Raw genomic sequence first — 20,674 nt, 5'->3', positions numbered from 1 at the left:
ACAGATCACATGGGACTTAAATGGCACTGGATGAACAATCGGGCTTGGTGTCGGGCGTTTGTATGTATGAACCTAGTTGTATCCCATATCTCAATGTGCTTATGTATTTTGTACGGTTAGGTGGTAAAAGGATAAACCCTCGGCCTTAACCTGTTCAATATGTCCACTAATAATCTGTTGAGTTGTACTCCTAAAACTGACTGGAGGAAGTGTTGCCTCTGTCAGACTGATACAAAAGAAGAGTTGAAGTCTCCCCCAACCCGTTATGAGTGTAGTTCTGATGGTTATTCCATGGTAGCAAAAAACCTACCACAATTTCAGGCAATCCACCAGTTACCGATCAGGTTCGACCCATCCAGATTGGATGAAGGAGGGGGTATTGTGGATACAATGAGGCAAAATAGTGCCAAGTACCACCAAAATTGTCGCAAAATGTTTGACAGCAATAAACTTGAGTGTGCCACTAAAAGAGCAGCTGAAATTCAAAATGATCCAGGAGAAGGGCACTCAAAAATGCGAAGAACTAGCATGGAAGTGCAATGGTGTTTCCTATGTGAAAATATACAACCAAAGTCAAAGTTGCGACAAGCCATGACCATGCAGCTAAATGAGAGGCTTAATGAATGTGCTCGTAATCTTCATGATGGCAAGCTTTTGGCTGTCTTGAGCGGTGGAGATGTGGTTGCCCTGGAACTGAAATACCACGACTCTTGCTTAACAGCTCTGTATCATAGAGAGAGGGCACACATTGCAGCCAAGAACAAAGAAAAAGTCCAGTCATCCCAAGAAAAGGAAGTCTTCCCTTTGGTGTTCTCTGAACTTCTTACCTATGTCATTGAGACAAGAAATAGCAGTGATGGGTCTGTTTCGTTTCGACTTGCTAACTTGGTGAGTCTTTACAAGGAAAGACTTGAACAATTTGGAACAGATATATCTGATGTGAACTCTTCCAGACTGAAAGAAAAGCTTTTGGCAGAGATACCTGCATTGGAAACCCACAAGGATGGACGTGATGTTTATCTGACATTCAAGAAGGATGTAGGTCCTGTCATGTCAGAAGCATCAACTTACTCTGATGCCATCATTCTCGCCAAAGCTGCCAAAATATTGCGTAGGCACATGCTTGATCACAAATGTAAATATGAGGGCAATCTTCATGAGACTTCAGTATATGATTCATTACCTCCAGCTTTGCTCCAATTTGTCTGCATGATTGAGCATGGAGCAGACATAAAATCTCAACTGAGGTTTGGAGCAACTACAACTGACCTGGCTATGGCTCAGCTCCTTAAATACAACTGCTTTGCCAAATACAAAGAAGTTGCTGCCACACACAGGCATTCCAGAGACAGAGAAACCCCATTTCCGGTCTACATAGGGATATCTTTTCATGCTAAGACAAGAAAGAGACACCTCGTAGAAATGCTCCATGACCATGGTCTCAGTATTCCATATGATTGAGTACTCGACATATCAGCTCAGCTGGGAGATGCAGCTGTAGCCAGATATGTAGAGGAAGGTGTGGTTTGTCCTCCCAAACTGAGGAAAGGTCTTTTTCAGCACATCTGCGATGGATAACATCGACCATAATCCCTCTTCCACAATGGCGACCACATCATTCCATGGAACCAGCATATCCATCTTTCAACATACAACATCAGGAAATCAAGGAGAAGTACAGGAACCAATTCTAATTAAGAATACCAAAGTAAAGAAAGTCCCAGAAATCCCCGACTCATGTACAAATGTCTATCCTGCGTTCTTCACAACAAAGAACCCTTCTCCTCCCAAAGGCAAAGTTACATATGAATCTCTGCCAAGTCTCCCCCTAACCAATGAATATGAGTGGTTGCAGAAGATTAGCCTCACACAAGAAGTACATGACAATGTTAACATCACTTGGTCAGCCCATCATGCAGAGAAAAAGAGAGGTCTTGCATTTGAAGTGAGTATTACAGCACTTCTGCCCCTCCTTCGTGATGAAGCACACTCAGTTGCCACTGTAAGGCACTCCATGAACAAAGTCAGGGATACTATTGCACACCTCAACCCAGGACAGGTCCCTGTGATAACCGCAGACCAGCCTATTTATGCACTTATCAAACAAGTCTAGTGGCACTGGCCTGACCTGTATGGGGAGGATAAATTTGTTGTCATGTTTGGGGGCCTCCACATAGAGATGGCTGCTTTCAGGTCTCTTGGAACCCTACTTCAAAGCAGTGGGTGGACAGGTGCTCTTGTGAAGTCTGTGGTGGCTTCTTCTGGAATGGCAGAGTCCTTTCTTTCTGCCTCAAGTGTCACAAGAACATGCCATATGCACCAAGTTACAGCGTGTTGCCTCTACATGCTCCAAAAGGAAGCATATGAGCATCATTGTGTAGAAGAGAATGAAGAAGCTCTGGATTTTGATGACTGGTGTGAGAAACGCAGAAAAGAGAGTCCTCAATTTCAATTCTGGGATCTTGTGTTGTCAATGTAATTGGTGACGTTCTCGTTGGTCAGGTCTTTCAGGGAGGCCAACTTCCGTTTGTATTGCGAAGCACTGGCTGTTCTAATCCCCTTGTTCTTTGCAAACAACAATGTGAACTATGCCAGATGGCTTCCCATCCATCTTAGAGACATGGTCACTTTGGAACACACTCACCCTGAGGTCTTTAATGAATTTCAACTGGGAAATTTTGTGGTACACAAGACTAACAGGGAGTTTTCTGGCTTGGCCATTGACAAGCACATGAACAGGCCAATGCAGTAGTGAAAGGTGATGGTGGTGCCATTGGGCTTACTGAGGATCCAGCTGCATTGAGTAGGTGGATGGTGTCTGGACCAGAAGTTAGCGTGCTAATATCTCACAGTATGAGTTGGCGTCACTGGACAAAGTGGCAAATAAAGATATCACGCACCATGAGCAAACCAGCCTATCTCAGAAATCCTTCTCTGACAAGGTCTAGAAATTGTTTGGTGAAATGAAGGATCTGGGCAATCCTTTTCAGGAAGAATCAAAAGACCTGCTCACATTGGACTCAAAAACCATCGTGCATCCCAGTACTGCTGAACTTGTAAGGACTCACCTTGAGAAAGGCAAAGTTGCCTTCCGAGAATTTTTCAATGGTCTGGGTGACGGAGCTTCCTTCTATAAGCCCATCAAAAAGAACAAAGCAGACTTCTTTCGCCAAGAGGCAGCTGCAACTTCTGGCGACATGAAGCAGCAGGTACACAAAGACGATTGCCGTCTCTTCTCGCAACTCTTTATATCCTGCCAAGCACGAGAGTGTGACCTGCTTGAGTTTTTCCAACATTAAAACCAGTCTTTCCCTGCGGCGCTGAGTGACAGTGGGAAACTCCACACTGGTCAGAAGTCGCAACTTGCAAAAATTCTGGAAGCTACAGTTACTCCTCCCGACACTAGACCAGGATGTGATGCTGTTATCATTGATGGGTCCTCTCTTGTGTATTCATTGCTGCCAAAGACATCAAACACCTTTGAGGAATATGCTGTCCAAGATGTGGTTCCAAAGATTCAGATGTACTCATCGAATTTCGCGAGGACAGACATAGTTTTTGATGTTTAATGGACGTCCAGCCTGAAGGCTGAAACAAGATCAAAGAGAGGCAAAGGGGATCGACGCCGAGTGATGGAGAAAACCAAGCTGCCACCTAACTGGAAAAGTTTGCTGAGAGACAACAACAACAAGATAGAGCTCTTTGGGTTCCTTGCTGATAAGATAGTGACCATGTGTCCTGACAATGTCGTTGTTGTGACCAAAGGAGATCAGCTCTTTCCAAAAGATCCATCAGTCTTGATGGCTTAAGTCCTTGCAACCACGAGGAAGCCAACTCCAGAATCTTCACTCATGCTCTTCATGCAGCCAAGCAACAGATGATGTCTGTGTTGATTAAAGCATGTGACATAGATGTTCTCGTTGTTGCAGTCAGTGTTTTTGCTACCCTCCAAGACGCAGGCATGGAAATGCTGTGGGTTGAATTTGGCCAGGGTCAGTTCATTAAGTGGTTGCCAATTCATGACATGGTGTCGAATCTTGGCCCAGACAAATCCAATGGCATGCTGTTCTTTCACGCCTTCACTGGCTGTGATATTCTGTCAGCTTTTCACGGAAAAGGCAAAAAAACTGCATGGCAGGCATGGGAGGTTTACCCTCAAGTGACTCCCGTCTTCAAGAAGTTAAGTCAGTACCCACCAGTCGTGGAAAATGCAGACTACAACGTCCTTTAGAAGTTTGTCATCACCATGTATGACAAGAACAGCACTATGGACAAAGTTTATGAGGCAAGACTGCACTTGTTTGCTCGGAAGCAAAGGCCTTATGATGCCATTCCACCGACAAGCGCAGCTCTCATACAGCATGTCAAACGGTCTGCCTACCGAGCAGGCTGCATATGGGGCCAGGCAACAGTGTGCAAAATGCAAACTGAAAGCCCTGCAAACTGGGGGTGGCAGAAAGATGGTGAGGTCTGGCAAGTCTTTTGGACGACCCTTCCACCCATTGCCCAGAGTTGTCAGCAGTTAACAAAATGTGGCTGCAATACGGAATGCCGAGGGCGATGTAAATGCTATCGCTTCAGTCTCAAGTGTACACAGTTGTGTGCATGCAAATGTGAGGACTAAATGATTGACTAATCCACCACGTGAATCAAAAGATAATAATTTCCTGCTGTATATGCTATATTATTCTTCATTTTTTTTTCTTTTTGCAAAATGTAGTGCTAAAAGAGCCTGTTGTCATTTAATTCCGGCCATCTCATCTTAGTTTTCAATAATTACGATTTTGTAAGTGCAGAAATGGATTTTTCTAACTCAAAAACATATATTTCGATTCATAGAACGTTAAAATTGTATTATTCCATCAAAATTTAGCTCAAACACAGATTCAAACTACTTCAAATGGGGCCATCTTGAAAAATGGCGGCCATTTTGTTTTTCAACGTGGGTAACGTACTTTTCTGAGAGAATAGGTCCTGGAGCACATGTATTCCAAATTTGGTGCTTGTACCACCAAGTGAAAGATTATTTCAGTAATCTGCTGCATTATCATCCATCACAATCCCACAACAAAAGTAAAATATCAAAAGATGTCGTGATGGTAATCCATAAGAGGATTGTCGTGTCATATTGTGGCATCATAATGTGGTGTCATTCCTGTGCTGTGTCACGTGATTGGGTTTTCGTATATCATGCCTCGCCCGCTAGGGGTGGCAGAAATGTGCTTCTGGTCGCGCAATAAGCGGAGTTGATGCTGGCGCGCTTGCTTCTCGTGTTCCACTGCACCTCGTACACTCTAATTCCCACCTTATTTAGTTGTTTTTTTGAGATCTCATCCTACTATGTTTTTTCCATTTTTATTCAAACGTTTTTCTTTTTTTGTTATTTCTGCAAAAAAATTTGTCAGTAGTAAAATGCTTTGGTTCATATATTTGGTTATTTTGGAATGGATTAAATCCATCAATGTTAGTAAATTCAGTTTATGGTACAAGCTGACTCCAATGGTAATTGAGGTAACACCGGGCAACGAGCGTATTATGAAACTCAGGATTTGTTACTCCTTGGGTGTCATTTCCCTGGTCTTTGTATATGCTCCAACTGAGGTGAGTGATCTCACCGTCAAGGATGAATTCTATGCCACGCTCGAGTCTGTGGTTGATCAGTTCCCCAGGCGAGAAACATCTCATCTTGGAGGATTTCAATGCAGTGACTGGAACTGATAGGGATGGTTATGAGACATGTGTTGGTCCCCATGGGTCTGGAAATGTGAACCAGAATTGCACTACGTTCCCTGACCTTGCAAGAAGTCATGGACTAAAGGTGACTGATTCATGGTTTCAGCACCCACAGGCTCATCGCTGGACTTGGTATTCCAACGATGGTGCTGTGGCAAAGAAGATTGACCATGTGCTCATTGATGGTCGCTGGAGGATGATCCAGGACCTACCGGAGTGCTCAGTTCCTCAATACCGACCACAGGATGGTTGTAGCAACTCTGAAGTTGCAGCTTAAATCTGGGAGAATGGTACCATCCCAACCTTGGCTGGGTGTTGGCAAGCTCAAGGATGAGAGGGTAGCTGAGGATTTTGGGAACAGGCTGAGTGGAGATTTGGGGGGTGTGGGTGCTTTGGGGAATCCTGAAGAGATGTGAAATGCCTTCAAGACCACTGTCCTTAATGTAGCCAGTGGATGTCTTGGAACTCACCATAGGGTGAAGAAGAATTTTGTCTCTCAAGGGACACTGGATACCATTAATCAGAGTCATAGGGCCTGGCTTAATGGCAGAGCTGAGCTGTTCAGGAAGTTCAGGTGTAAAACTGTATGTGCGCTGAGGGTTGACAAGGAGGCCGATGTGTGAGGAATCTGTGAGGGGGTGGAGCATGGCCTGTGGTGAAGTGATTCTCATGCTGCTTTCAGGGGAATTTGCGCTTTGTGTTACTCCAAGCCCATCCCTTGGTGTACTGCATTTAGAGCGGAGGGTAGTGGGCTCTTGACAGACGAGTCAGAAGTGAATAGCCCGCTGCGCCAGTTACTTTGAGCAGCTGTACCAGGTTGATCCACCAGCTGTTGAGTTGGATGCCAGGGGTGTTACTATCTCTATTGCTGATCCTCCAATCAATGTGATCCACCTTTGTGGAAATTGGATGTCGCGACATGCTGCTCCAGCGCATGCTCCCATACCTGACCTGACCTGATCTAACCCCCTCTTTTTCCTCAGGTTTTGTTATTTTGGTTTGGATTAAATCAATCTCTGTTATTAATTTTGGCTTATGGTACATTCTACCTCTCCCCCCCCCCCTTCGCCCCTCAATCCTGGCTTTTGTGGATTACTAACACTGACCTGAAAATAAATAGAATGCTCATTGCCATTCTCAACACACAGAACCCGGTGCAGCCACCGGACAACGTCTTGGTGAGCATTCGATGCTGGGGGAAGGTGATATCTGTTTGGTATTTGCATGTAATTTTGGACGAAAAAATATCGCATTTTCTCACCTTTTTGCGATAGTTTTCGATAGTAAACTTTTTTTTACTGTAACTATAGCACTTTCCTTTTCACAATAACATTTGAGAACAAGTATTGTTTATTTGGGAGCGTGAAGAACTCGGGGCGTTTTAATGAACTTTACGAAGATCAAGTCTGCCCGTTAATTTCACAATTTCTTTTTTTTGGTCAAAATTGAAAACATTAATTTTTCTGTCGTTTTTAAAATTACGTATCAAAATGATGCAAATCAACGTGTTGAAATATGACCAACTTTATGTATTGTAATCTCCAAATCGTTGGCACTGAGCAGCTGAGAGAATGTGTATGTCTGCTGCAGGCAAGGTGATTTATCAATGTGTGTGTCGTCCCTCGGATAGATGTTAAACTGGATGTCCCATCGCATACTCGCCCACCTCTAACCTGTGTCGCCTGGGTTCGAATCCCGACCCAGCGATAAATTGTCATCCTGGTGTTTTACGAGCAGGGTGATTAATCAATTTGTGTGCTGTCTCTCGGATGGCCGTTAAACTGGATGTCCTGTCGCACGTCGCCTGCCTCCAAGCTGTCTTGCTTGGGTTCAAATCCCGATCCAGCTACAAACTGTCATCCCGCTGTTTCACATGCAGAGTGATTAATCAAGGTGTGGTGCCGTCCCTTGAATGGACGGTAAACTGGACATCCCATCGCACTCTTACCACGAAGCTGTCCAGCCTGGGTTCAAATCCAGACCCAGCTGTAAACTGTCATCCCAGTGTTTGGCATGCAGGGTGATTCATCAATGTATGTGCCCTCCCTCAGATGGTCGTTAAACTGGACATCCCGTTGCACAATCGCCTCCAAGCTGACTAGTTATCGCCGGTACCAGCAGGCCCGTGAAAGACCGGTCAAACTTCCCTCGACCAAACCCAGCCGAACTGATAAGAAGGTTGGATTAATGGTGGCCGTTAACAGAAATACACTCGTTAATCCTCCCAACTGTACATTACAAAAAATGTTATCAACGAATTTGTGATCAACAATCAAATCGATTTACCAACAGGGTGCATGTGACGAATGCCAAATTAGAAGCTGCGATACTGCAGTGACATTTCAGAGCAAAACTACACCATTCCTGTTCATCAACATGTAAAACAACCTGTGAAACGTCTTTTCACAACCCTCCCATAACCGATTGCAGCAGTTTATCGCCACACAAAATATCATCTTAACATTTATTTGGATTTTCAATCGGGGACACGTTGAAAACCACCTTGATCCACGACGCGAGTCAGCCAAGTGATGTTAGCGCAAATGACGCCGGTTACATAACCTCACACTCACGGTGGCAACACTTTTCACGTGTTCTGAGTGTTCTAGTTTGTCTCAATTTTCATATATTTTTGAGTCCCCCGGACTCTGTATAGAATTGATTGATGAATTTTGTGTGGACAGTGGCGTGAAAACGGGAAAGCAGGGGGGGGCGAAAAACACCTCAACGGATAGGTTATGAGCTGTAGTTGTGCACCTTGACACTGGTTTTTTCACAGACATGAAGATGCGAGGAAAAAACGGTATTTTTAATCGCGCTAATATATTATATTGCGAGACGCCAACCATGATGACGCTGCTCAACATCTACTCGCCCAGCGGCAGCACCTACCGCTGTGTATCTATTCATGGCGCCACCTGGTGGTCCCAGGGGACTCATATGTTCAAAAGAACATACCCTTATATTGTTATTTAGGTTTGGATTAAATCCATCTATGTTACCAAATTGTTTTAACACTTGTTTCTGTTGATTTGGGTGATGGTTTAGATATGTATCGCTTTTGGAATGGTTCTGTCCAGTGTCCATCCCCCCCCCCTCACAATCCTGGGCTGGTTTGGTTGAGTCCACATTTATGTTCGATTTCTTTTCACGATAAAACAATTAATGTTTTATTTATTTTTTAAATTTTGGGCTGCGTGCACTATCCCAGAGACAATGTAACTTCCTCGTGTTAGAACCACCATCATGGCTTCAGCAGTTGTTGAGGTAGATCAGGCGACAGTTTTACATTGTCAGGAAAGGCGACCAAGAAGAAGTACAAATTGGCGATTTAGCGATTTCTCATTGTGGTACTTTTGCAACGTATTTTGGAATCTTTTCAAGTCTTGGTCATTCAGAAAACACGAGCATAAAAGTTATGGCTTTCAAATGCTTGTGACTTCACTCTAAAGGAATTTATGAGTATATCATTGTGTACACATTTGAATGAGTGGCAATTCTTTTTTCATGTACTATCCCTCTATATGGAGTACTAACATACTCCATGATAAATTAGAAATGCAGTGTAAATTCATAGATTGGCTTGGTCATTCGGGAGGGTTAAAACACCACTTGGCGCGACTGGAGACGTTATTCTGACCCGTCAATGTGACAATATTTATTTTCCATATTCAGAATGGAATTTAATGTACAAAGGGTCTTCAGTCTCTGTGGGAATACAATGAGTCGAATGAGTAGTTGCACTCCACGATCTTGTATGACCTTAAACAAGGAAAGGAGGAGGTCATCTGGCCCTTCGTTGCCATGTTACACTCCCAAATTAAATTTTTGCTGCAGATCTAAACAACAAACTTCTTGAAGTTTTTACAAAAGTCGAAAGAACCGATCCTGATCGAGTGACCCAAGTTGTTTACAGTATTATATCACTGAAGAAAAGGACATTTATCATAATGAAATACCTTCCAAGTGTTATTTACACATCTCCGTATGCATATTATTTCCTCTTTGTACATAAACCTTAACTATCCAATGACAAGCTGTTCAGACCCTTCGTTTGACAACCATAACATCAAAAAAGGAAAAAGAAGATCCTTTTGGTGGAAGCCTGAGTTTGAAGGTAAGGCTGCAGCATTTCCTTTTCTCAGGTACATAATTTATATCGAAAACATGGCTTATCTAAATTGCAATAAGTAATAATTGACTCCATTGGTGTGATTTCCACTGCACCAAAACAGATTGATTTCGCCACGTAATGTGATATGCGTTGTTTATTTTGTTATCTTCGTTGTTATTTGGAGGTTAATAAATGAGGAAAGTGGTCTGAGTAAAAAGCAAATTTTACTGTCTGGAAACATGAAAGCTATGAAATCAGGAAACGTGAAACTATCTGTGCCTGTGCTGGGAATGACAGGCGAGATACTCTTCTCGTCTTGGGGGATTTCAATGCATCAAATGGAACTGACAGGGATGGTTATGAGACATGTGTTGGTTGGTCCCCATGGGTCTGGAGCTGTGACCAAGAACAGCACTAAATTCCATGACTTTGCAAGAAGTCATGGACTTCGGGTGGCTGTTTCATGGTTTCAACACAAACAGGCTCATCACTGGAGTTGGTATTCCAACGCTGGCGGTGTGGCAAAGGAGATTGACCATGTGCTCGTTGATGGTCACTGGAGGATGATCCAGAACTGCAGGGTCCACCGGAGTGCTCAGTTCCTCAATACCGACCACAAGCTTGTGGTAGCAACTCTGAAGTTTCAGCTTAAACATGGGAGAATGGTACCATCCCAGCCGAATCTGGATGTTGGCAAGCTCAAGGACGAGAGGGTAGCTGAGGAGTTTGCGAACAGGCTGAATGGGGATTTGGGGGGTATGGGTGCTTTGGGGAATCTTGAAGAGTTGTGGAGTGCCTTCAAGACCACCATCATTGATGTTGCCGGTGGATATCTTGGAATTCAACAAAGGGCGAAGAAGAATTTGGTCAATGATATCCAGTGTCCCTTGAGAAACAAGAGTTGAAGGGTCAGGCTTGATGGCAGAGCTGAGCTGTTCAGGGAGTTGAGGCATAAAAGAGTTCGTGCGCTGAGGGTGGACAAGGAGGCCGATGTGCGAGGAATCTATGAGGGGTCGAGCATCATCTGTGGTGAAGTGATTCACGTCCTGCTTACAGGGGAATTCACGCATTGCGTTTCTCCAAGCCTGTCTCTCAGTGTACTGCAGTTAGAGCGGAGGTGGTGAGCTCTTGACAGAGGAGTCTGAAGTGAAGGCCGGCTGGGGCGGTTATTTTGAGCGGCTGTAACAGGTTGATCCACCGTCTGTTTAGTTGGATGTCTGGGTGTTACCATCTCTATTGCTGACCCTCCAATCAACTGTGATCCACCCTCATTTGTGGAAACGCAGGCTGTGGTGAACCGGTTGAAATGGGGTGAAGCTCCTGGGATTTGTGGCATCCATGCTGAACTTCTCAAGGCTGGTGGAAATGCTTTGCTCATATCGTTGCATGCAGTTCTGTGCTCTGCCTGGAGCACAGGCATCATTCCAACTGACTGGAAGAGGGGTCTTGTTGTCCCTCTCAGGAAAGGGAAGGGTGATCACCAGGGCTGAAACAATTATTGAGGGGTGACGCTGCTCTCAGTGCCGGGCAAGATCTTTGCTCGGATAATTCTTGATCGGGTTCACCACCACCTGCTTGAGCACCAGCGCCCAGGGCAGTCAGGCTTGACACCAAAGAGGTTAATGATTGTCCGTATTCTTGCCCTTTCGGTCCTCACCAAATGCAGATGTGAGTTTCAGCAGGGGCTGCTTGCAGCCTATGTTTATCTCTGCAAAGCCATGGATTCAGTGAATTGGGATGCCCTCTAGAGGATTCTTGGTTATCATGGGTGCCACCAAAACTGATCAATCTGATGTCTGAACTATACTCTGGTACTGAGAGTGCTGTGAGATGTGGTGATACCATCTCCAACTTATTTCTAGTTGTCACTGGAGTTCATTTGGGGCGTACTGGCTCCCACACCTTTCAGCGCTTGTATGGACTGGATTCTGGGGAGGATGTCGGAGAGATCAAGCTGCGCTGCATCGTTTGGGAATGTCAAGATCTCTGACCTTGATTTCACAGATGATGCAGTCATCTTTGCGGAGACTCTGGAGATCCTTTTGGGGCCCTCGAGGTGCTGATTAAGGAGCCACTGGAATTCCGGGTTTCCTGGGTCAAAAACTAAGATCCAGACTTTCAATGACATCTTGGATGCTGCTTTCTTGTCTGTGCCTGTTTGTGGTGAGGATGTTGAGGTCATGGAGAGATTCACTTACCTTGGCAGTGATATTCATGTCTATGCTGGCTGTGTGCCAGAGGTCAATAGACATCTGGATCAGGCCTGTGGCGTCATGTATTCACTGGACCGTGGGGTGTTGTGCTGTCGGTACCTGTGCAGGAGGACGAAAGTCCAAGTCTTCAGGTCCTTGGTGCTTCCAGTCTTGCTCTACGGATGCGAGACTTGGACTCTGACCAAGGATCTGAGATGGAGACTTGATTCCTTTGGTACCAGGTCTCTTCGGAGAATCCTTGGCCATCGCTGGTCGAACTTTGTGTCCAACGAGCGGTTGCTGGGACGCACTCAAACGAAATGTGTTACCTGCATCTTCCATGAGCATCAGCTGCAGCTGTATGGACATGTGGCTCGTTTTGCTGACGCTGATCTTGCTCACGAGATTCTCTCAGCGAGGGAGCCTCGTGATTGGGGGAAGCCATTGGGCCAACCACATGCCTCGTGGTTGCAGCAGGTTTATCGGCAACTCAGGAAGATGGGGATGGGCCAACCATCTGCTGGGGGGGGGAGGGATGGCCAGACGGAGGCCCCTGGAGTACCGGCAAAGAGTGGACACAGCGATGCGCTGCTCCGGCACATGTCCCATACCTGTCCTGGCCTGTGCATAATCTAGAGTAAATATGTGTGCCTGTATGTAATATTTATCAAATTTTTGAATATCGCGAGTCATGTACATGATGAACCACATGAATATGCTCATGAGTCGGTTATGTAAACCTTCAAAGAATGACAACCGGGCAGTCCGAGACCCCAATCTTGACCCACTTTGCTCCAGTTTTACTGCACACTTTGGCCTTTTTTTTTGGAGCATTAATTCTCAATCCTTGCCTCTCTTGCCATTCCAACACTCTTCTTTGCAGCTCTTCCTTTTACTGCTGTTATTACTAAGTTGTCTGTTAACAGAAGCTCCCACAGTTCTCATCTCTGATATTGTCACTCAGCACATCCATCACAGTCACCACAAGAAAAAGAGCAATCAGAGATTGCAGACCCTTGCCAGGACTTCTTTTGAGTGGCGTATTTTTCATAGGTTGCAGGGTAAATCCAATATTGCTGCCAAACCATGTGACCTGTGATATCATATGTGTGAACCTTTTGTTCCTCATGGACAGATGATCATATGTGTAAAGTTTCGCCTCGATATGTTCGGCAACTTTAGAGATGATTTTTAAAGATTTTTATCTTGCCAAAACAAAGTTTTTGCAAGATATGTTAGTCAGCTTGTATGTTTTTTTTTTGTTTTTTTTTTGTTTGTTTGTTTGTTTGTCTGTAATCACGTATAAAAAATTCTGCAGAGCACAGTTATCATTGGAAATTTTTGTAACTTCGCATATCAGAGGCCTATAGAGGTCCCTTTCAGTGCACAAAATTTTGAAGGTCAAGGTCAAAGGTCAAGGTCACTTTGGCGCAAATCAGGGGAGTCGACGAAACCCTTATTTTTTGAGTAATTTTGATTGGATCGTCTTCAAACTTCATGGGAATATAGTTCATGGTCTGGCACTCAGCTGATTAATTTTTGGTGGCGATTGGCCTTGACCTTCATATGTTTTTTTTTGTTTGTTTGTTTGTTTTTGGTCTGTAACACGTATAAATCACTCTGCAGAGCACAGTTATCATTGGAAATTTTTGTAACTTCGCATATCAGAGGCCTATAGAGGTCCCTTTCAGCGCATATAATTTTGAAGGTCAAGGTCAAAGGTCAAGGTCACTTTGTCGCAAATCAGGGGAGTCGACGAAACCCTTATTTTTTGAGTAATTTTGATCGGATCGTCTTCAAACTTCATGGGAAGATAGTTCATGGTCTGGCACTCAGCTGATTAATTTTTAGTGGCGATTGGCCTTGACCTTCATGGTTAGCACCTCAGGTCAAAAATATTTGACCCCAAGGTCAAATTTTCAAGTTTTAGGAACCATATCGTGTCGTACCTCAAATTGAACACCTCGATGAGTGCTTTCTAGATATGTCAAGCTTGAGACATTATGACATCATTTGGTGACGTTATGAGGCAAACGCATATTTTTCATGGTTACTCTGTAGAACGATTCTCATCGGAATCTCTTGTAGGCAGATATTCCTCAAGGAGTCGCTCCTGGTGGACAGCAGCTCTGTTCACCTCAGTGTGACCTTAAAGAAGTCACACGTGGTCACCTTTTGGCAAGTGGTTTATTTTCTTTGTTTGTTTTTAACAATATGGCTGCTACCGAATTATGTGACTGATGACTTCATGATTTTGTTTTTCTGTGAACTGTTTTATCCATAGATGACCCTAAAAACATTTCATACTGATCGGATGTCACGTTCTACATACGCACTGATGATGTCATAATGAGGGCCCCGATGGAGTCATAAAAAAAATCACACTCATGCCCCATGAGGAGTACTTGCTGTGTGCCAAGTTTCAATTTTTTCCCTGGTGCGGTTTCAGAGATACAGCGATCCAAAGTTTTTTTCGTTTTTGCAATACTGCTGCCAAACCACATGACATATGACGTCATAATTATCATAAATACAATCTACATGAGTACTCGCACCATTGGTGAAGCAAGTCCTCATGGGGAATGAGTGTGATTTTTTTTATGACGTCATAGGTGCCCTCGTTATGATGTCATAATTGCATATGTAGAACGCCACATCCGATCAGTATGAATTTTATAGTCATCTCCGGATAAAATGGTCCACAGAAAAAAAATTCATGACGTCGTCAGTCACGTGATTTGGCAGCTATATTGTTTCAAAAAATAAACTTCAAAAATCTTCTTCTCTGAAGAGGCTGAACAAATCAAGGCGAAACTTTACACGTCTGACCGCCTGCCCATGAGGACCAAAAGGTTCACACATATGATGTCATTGGTCACATGGGTTGGCAGCCGTATTGGATTTACCCTAAAACCTCTAAAAATACATCACTCTAAAGAAGTCCTGGTCATGGTCTGCAATTTCTGATTGCTCTTTTTCTTGTTATTCCTGTAAAAGCCCGTTAATATCTCCCATTGTTATTATTCATGTAATATAATCTATCTCCTCGTGTGATTCTCTTTTATGTGACATATATGCATGCTCTTTTGTCAGGCTGAGATGATCATAAAAGTTTTTTTCGCAGCCAAATTCAAAGGAATGTAAAAATCATAAATCAAAACCTTGGCGATGTTGCAGATTCAGGTCACACAATAATTCACAGCAGTATCACCAGCCCTTCCAGCGGGTTCACAGTATAATATAATTTTTGTCTCTTTTCAGCAGTTGTGAAATCCCCACATCAAGAGTCAAATTGGTATGACATGCATTTCATTGTTTAGATGAGAAATGCGAGAGAGTTATTGTTTTCCCCTTTGTTCTTCCTTGTGCTTCATTTAGCCCGGAGGCTCGGTGTTCCAGCCAGTGACCGTGGGTGAGGCTGGATTAAGAGCATTGTGCCGTCACGAGGTGGTGATGAAGCGTTGGCCATCACCGCTGCGTTGGCAGTTTTTTCGTCACTGGTTACCTGAAGTGCCAATAACCATGTGTCCTTCCTGCTTCCAGGCAAGTTGCTACTTCACACCATTATTTTCCTGATTCACATCTCCTTTTTATTCCTGAATTTATATTATGCCAAGCTGGAGAGCCCCCAAACCATTCTCATGAGAAATTACAAGGTGAGATCCCCACCATTTCAGATCAGCCCAATCCAAAACCATGATCTCTTAAATCATTGAAACATTGTTAATTTCACCATAACAGAAAAAAATATTCAAGGACTTTCATTATTGCATTTTCTCACAGCAATAAAAAAGCTCACATGCATTGTGCATTAATTTTGAAGCAGCTGTGGGTTGATGAGTCTCAGTGGGTGAAAAAAGTTGCTTTTGAAATGTTTTTATCCCATTTTCTTACACAGGGAAATTGTTTCCTCAATTGTTTGCAGATGTTTAACAGTGAAGACTACGAGCTTCTTCTGCTGGAAAAAAATGGCTGTCCTTACTGCCGGCGACTCAATGAGGATGTGATGTAAATTTAAAATGTTTTGGGTCAATCGATAAACGTTTATCGATAAATGTTTCCCTGCTTTCTTTCCTGAAAGTCCCTGTAATGTCCATCTTCTATTCCCAATGTTCCCCGTCCCATCCCTCTTCCTTCCACAGATCTCCTGTCTCTGTTCCCCACTGTTTTGTCCTTCCCACTCCCGCCCCCCTCGCTGTGCGTTGAGTGTTAGCTCTCTCACGAGCCTCGACAAGGTATACAAAAAAAAATAAAAAATAAAAAATCGATAAACGAATCGAGAAGCGTTGCACAGTTATTTATTGTTTAAAGAACCCTTCCTTTGATATTTTGTCCTATTATTCCACATGTACTTGTTTTAAATTGTGTATGTTCTTTGGGTACCTCTCCTGCGTCGGAGTGGTGACACGTCCAGGATTGTACTCCTTAGCCAATGGAACTGTCTCGGTTTCCCTACGCGCCTCACAGTGTAAAAGGAATGGCTCGGGTACCTCTCCTCCATAGCTCTCTCCCACAATATCAACATATGTTTGGTAGTAATTGAGTTTATTACCTCCACCACCGAAGGTGAAGGAGGTTACTGTTTTCACCCCTTTCTGTCTGTCTGTTTGTGTGCAGGATATCTCAAAAAGTTGTGGATGGATCTGGATGAAATTTGGTGGGCAGGTTCAGTGTGTGACAAGGACGAACTGATTAGATTTTGGTGAAGATCTGGACCCGGATTCGACTCTGAGAATTTTTTTAACTGATTCTTCAGCATTGAGAGATAGGACCAAAAACTATTTGTGGCATGCTATCTCAAAAAGTTGTGGATGGTTCGGATGAAACTTGGTGGACATGTTGGGTGTGTGACAAGGATGAATTGATTCAATTCTGGTGAAGATCCAGTTCCGGATCTGATAATTTTTTAAGTGATTTTTCATCATTGACAGATAGGGTGAAACCGATATATAGCACAATATCTCAAAAGGTTGTGAACGGATTCGGACGAAACTTGGTGGACAGGATGGGTGTGTCACAAGGACAAAGTGGTTCCATTTTGGTGAATATCCGGATCTTTATCTGAGAATTATTCACCATTGGGAGATTGGGCCAAAAACGATATAGTACTGTACAGCATGATATTTCAAAAAGGTATTGGGCCCAATATGTTCTCATGGATCAGGCATTACGTGGTGGAGGTGTGTGCTCTACCGAGTGCTCTTCTCGTTTAAGATGAATAGAATGATCACTTTCCCAGGTGTGTGTGTGTGTGTGAACGGCTTCCAAAGTCAATGCTAAAGTGTCAGACGAATGCTATGAATGGTGGGAATTGGGAAGCTTGCAGTTCAACTGCACTGTCATTTCATTTATTTATTTAATACAGAGTCGAGGCTCAGGGAAGAGCGAGAACACAGAAATGATCAGGACGCAATGTAACAAAAGGAACAGCAGAAAGAGAAGGGCCGCTGGGACAAAGACAAAGAAGACAAAGAAAGACGCTGGGACAAAGAAGGAGAAGAGCCAAAAAATTCCAATAACAGGGCCGCTGGAGCAAATAGACGGAGACGGACAAACAAGGGAACAATAAGGGGGTAGGGATGAACGCAAGGGGTGGACAAGATGGATACAGAAGCAAAATTAGGGAGGGGTGTGGGGGGAAGTTGGAGAGTCGTTTAAGGGGTGTAGAAAAGACCATGGTTTTGGATTGGGGATGATCTGAGATGGTTGTGAACAGCTGTCTTGAAGACCTGGAGGGAAGAATGAGATTGAAGAGAATGGGAAAGTTGGTTCCACATGTGGGGAAAAAAGAGGAGCAAATGCGTGGAGGTGAGCAGTGATGCTTGATTGTCTGTTTCACCAGAAGGAGGTTCCTGATGGACCACACGCGCTCTGCAGAAACCTGGGGGAGTGGGCGAGAAGGACGAAGGACGGGAAAAGCAAATGGTGCAAGGAAGAAGAAGAAGAAGAAGAATCAGGAATAGTACCATAATGTAGCAGTTCCAATGGTAACATTTATTATATGACAGCAGGAACCCGTTAGAAGGACACGGAAGGAACAAACAGAATTTTTCATTGTAATACTTCTCAAGGTAATGTATAAAAAATATATAAAATACACGGAAGGAGTACAAGAATAAGGTGTTATAAAATGTCTTTTCGTGTGTTTCACTTCCTTTTACATCAACATTGAGATTCACAGTTAGATATGCAATATGTTTGTGAAGTACAACAATGCTGTCTTTTGATTGAACTAGTGAGACAAGCGACTAGAACTACATTTGTTCAATTGTACAAAACCGAAAAGAGCCACCCACTTACAAATTGATGCTGTGCAATATTGTCTGAGGTGGACATGCCTCATACACTCACCTTTATACGGGGAAGTTAGAGGTCATCGACACATAACATAGGCCTGGTGGGTGTGGGGGAGGGTGGCATGAAAGGGTGTTTGGGTTTTTGTATATTCAGGTCGTACTGGGGAAAGTGGCGACAAACTAAACTAGAACGTCTGAAAATGCAAAGCTTGTCCGCGTCTGCTTTGTATTCGGACTTCTTCCATATATGAAACATGACAAAACAGAAAAAAATACAAAACAAATTGACAATTTTCGGCGACCTTGACCTTTTGACCTCAGAAGCAATCGGCTTCAGTGACCCAATATGCAAATTTTGTTCAAATTTCAAGTCAATCGGATGAAAAATGACGATATGCGGTCTTAACCTTTCGATCTTAAAAAACATTTGGCTTCTAGATTTGAATGGTGAACCAATTCAGTGACCCAACAGAGAAATTCTCAAAATTTCAGGTCAATCGGATGAAAAATGATGATTTTACGTGACGTTCAACTTTGAACTTTTGACCAAATTAATAATTTGTCTTCTCCATATTCTCATAATAAAGCTTTGTTGAAAATATGACAAAAGCTCAAGGTGGAAGGGGGCTTAAGTAAAAAGTTACGGGCCAGACACACACACACACACACACACACACGCGCACGCACGCACACACGCACACACGCACACACGCACACACACACACACACACACACACACACACACACACACACACACACACACACACCCGAGGAAAATTAGCCAGAACGAGAGAGCAGATGAGGATAACAGCCTCACAATACCTGGTGCTGTCAGTTGACCGTGCAACCTAGTACGCTTTGGGGGACACTCTGCTTGAGCGATCCCACCTGAAGAGTGGGCACGTTATCTCCTGCTTAATCACTTTGCCGTGGCTCGTCGAAGCGTGTGCTCTGCACTGGTCCCAGAAGAATGTCTATCGCACACCAACCCCGAGTGTAGATGCAGCGACAGTCAGATAACGAGGAGCGGTGAAGAGAGAGTGGAGAGGGCGAGGAAAGCAGGTGAAGATGAAGGCGAGGCAGGCAGGCAAAAAAAAACAGAAGAAGAGAGTGGAAAGCTTCGCGATCCACCTTTTATAAGCCCCGGGCGAAGGGTGGGGTGATGACCCGAAGCGACACGCCTTGACCCGAATCACGCTTCCTTATTGGGCCACGGCGGTTATGCATCCGCGACCCGATCCAGAGCCACGCACCGCCCCCCCAACCCCCGTGACCCCCGTCCCTTGCCCACCATCCTGCCGTGTTCTGGTGATTGGACGAGGGTCGCGTCGGTCCCGCGCACCCATTGGCGGCATCCCCGGTGAAATGTGGTTGGTGTTGTTAATGTACTTTGCCTGTCCCTGCACCACGCAGTTTGAGTGGCCTGGGACGTGCAGCACGCCTCTGGTGGCGAATTGTATCGATTCGGAGGCGCAGGATGATTTTTCCTGTGTGTGGGAGATGTTGGTAGTCGAGGTGGTGGATTTGTGGTGAGCGAAGGTTGAGCAAGGTGAGACGCCGTTACAAATTTGTGCACAGATTTTGAATGAAAGGGCATGCCATGCGCGTGCCGGGCGGCAAGTTTGTTGTTCCGGTGATTCTCTCACAGGTGGCTGCTTGGGTGCTGTGCTTGCTTGATTTGATTTGTACCATGGAATAAAGGAAAGGGTTGGATGAAAATCAGGATAGAAGACAGAGATATAGTTATTAGACCAAGCTATTAGACCCACGCAACGCACTTCTGCCCGTTAACCCACTAGACATGAGGGGAAGATCTGACTGCATGTAAACTAATGAAATAACTGCCTGGGGATCACTGTATGTTGGGTGCCATTGCCTTAGAGGCATGCAGTTTTGCAGAACCACAACATTACGTTCTGTGGTAGTTTGTGATGAGCACAAACGACACGGATTTTTCTGTTCTTGGTCTCAGCACATACTGTGAGGGTTGCCAGAGCCCATGTTTGGTGGCCTAGTTTTGACAGTGACATTGAGTCCAGTGTACACCATTGTTACACTTGTCAAGCCCATGTCAAGATTCCGCCACAGTTTCCATTGGCCATGTGGTCGTGGCCATCAAAGCCATTACACATCGACCATGCTGACTTTACATCGACCATGCTGATCCATTTCAAGGGAAGCTTTTCCTTGTTGTGGTTGATGTCCACTCCAAATGGATTGAAGCTCTCGTGGTGCCATCCTCATCCTCTGCTGTCACAATTGAGGCTCAATGTACCATGTTCATGCAACATGGTATTCCAAACTCCATTGTATCAGATAATGGATCATCATTTACGAGT

General features: G+C 44.2%; 1 protein-coding gene across 1 annotated transcript in view; it reads left to right on the top strand.

Moving 5' to 3' along the window:
* The window catches only part of IFT122 (intraflagellar transport 122), a 252,835-nt gene extending 236,520 nt beyond the window's left edge, over positions 1-16,315 (top strand). The window contains exons 28-30 of the mRNA XM_085899537.1: positions 9,771-9,850; positions 15,418-15,582; positions 15,965-16,315. Coding sequence (XP_085755663.1) covers positions 9,771-9,850; positions 15,418-15,582; positions 15,965-16,051 — 332 coding nt within the window. The 3' untranslated portion in view covers positions 16,052-16,315. The remainder of the gene's footprint in view (positions 1-9,770; positions 9,851-15,417; positions 15,583-15,964) is intronic.
* The last annotated feature ends 4,359 nt before the right edge of the window (positions 16,316-20,674 follow it).

The sequence above is a fragment of the Eptatretus burgeri genome, chromosome 10 (genome assembly GCF_056783735.1).
Source record: "Eptatretus burgeri isolate ZD-2024b chromosome 10, Ebu_testis_v1, whole genome shotgun sequence".
Classification (NCBI taxonomy): domain Eukaryota; kingdom Metazoa; phylum Chordata; class Myxini; order Myxiniformes; family Myxinidae; genus Eptatretus; species Eptatretus burgeri.
Note: the sequence above shows the minus strand (reverse complement) of the source record. Positions and strands in the feature narration are given on the sequence as shown.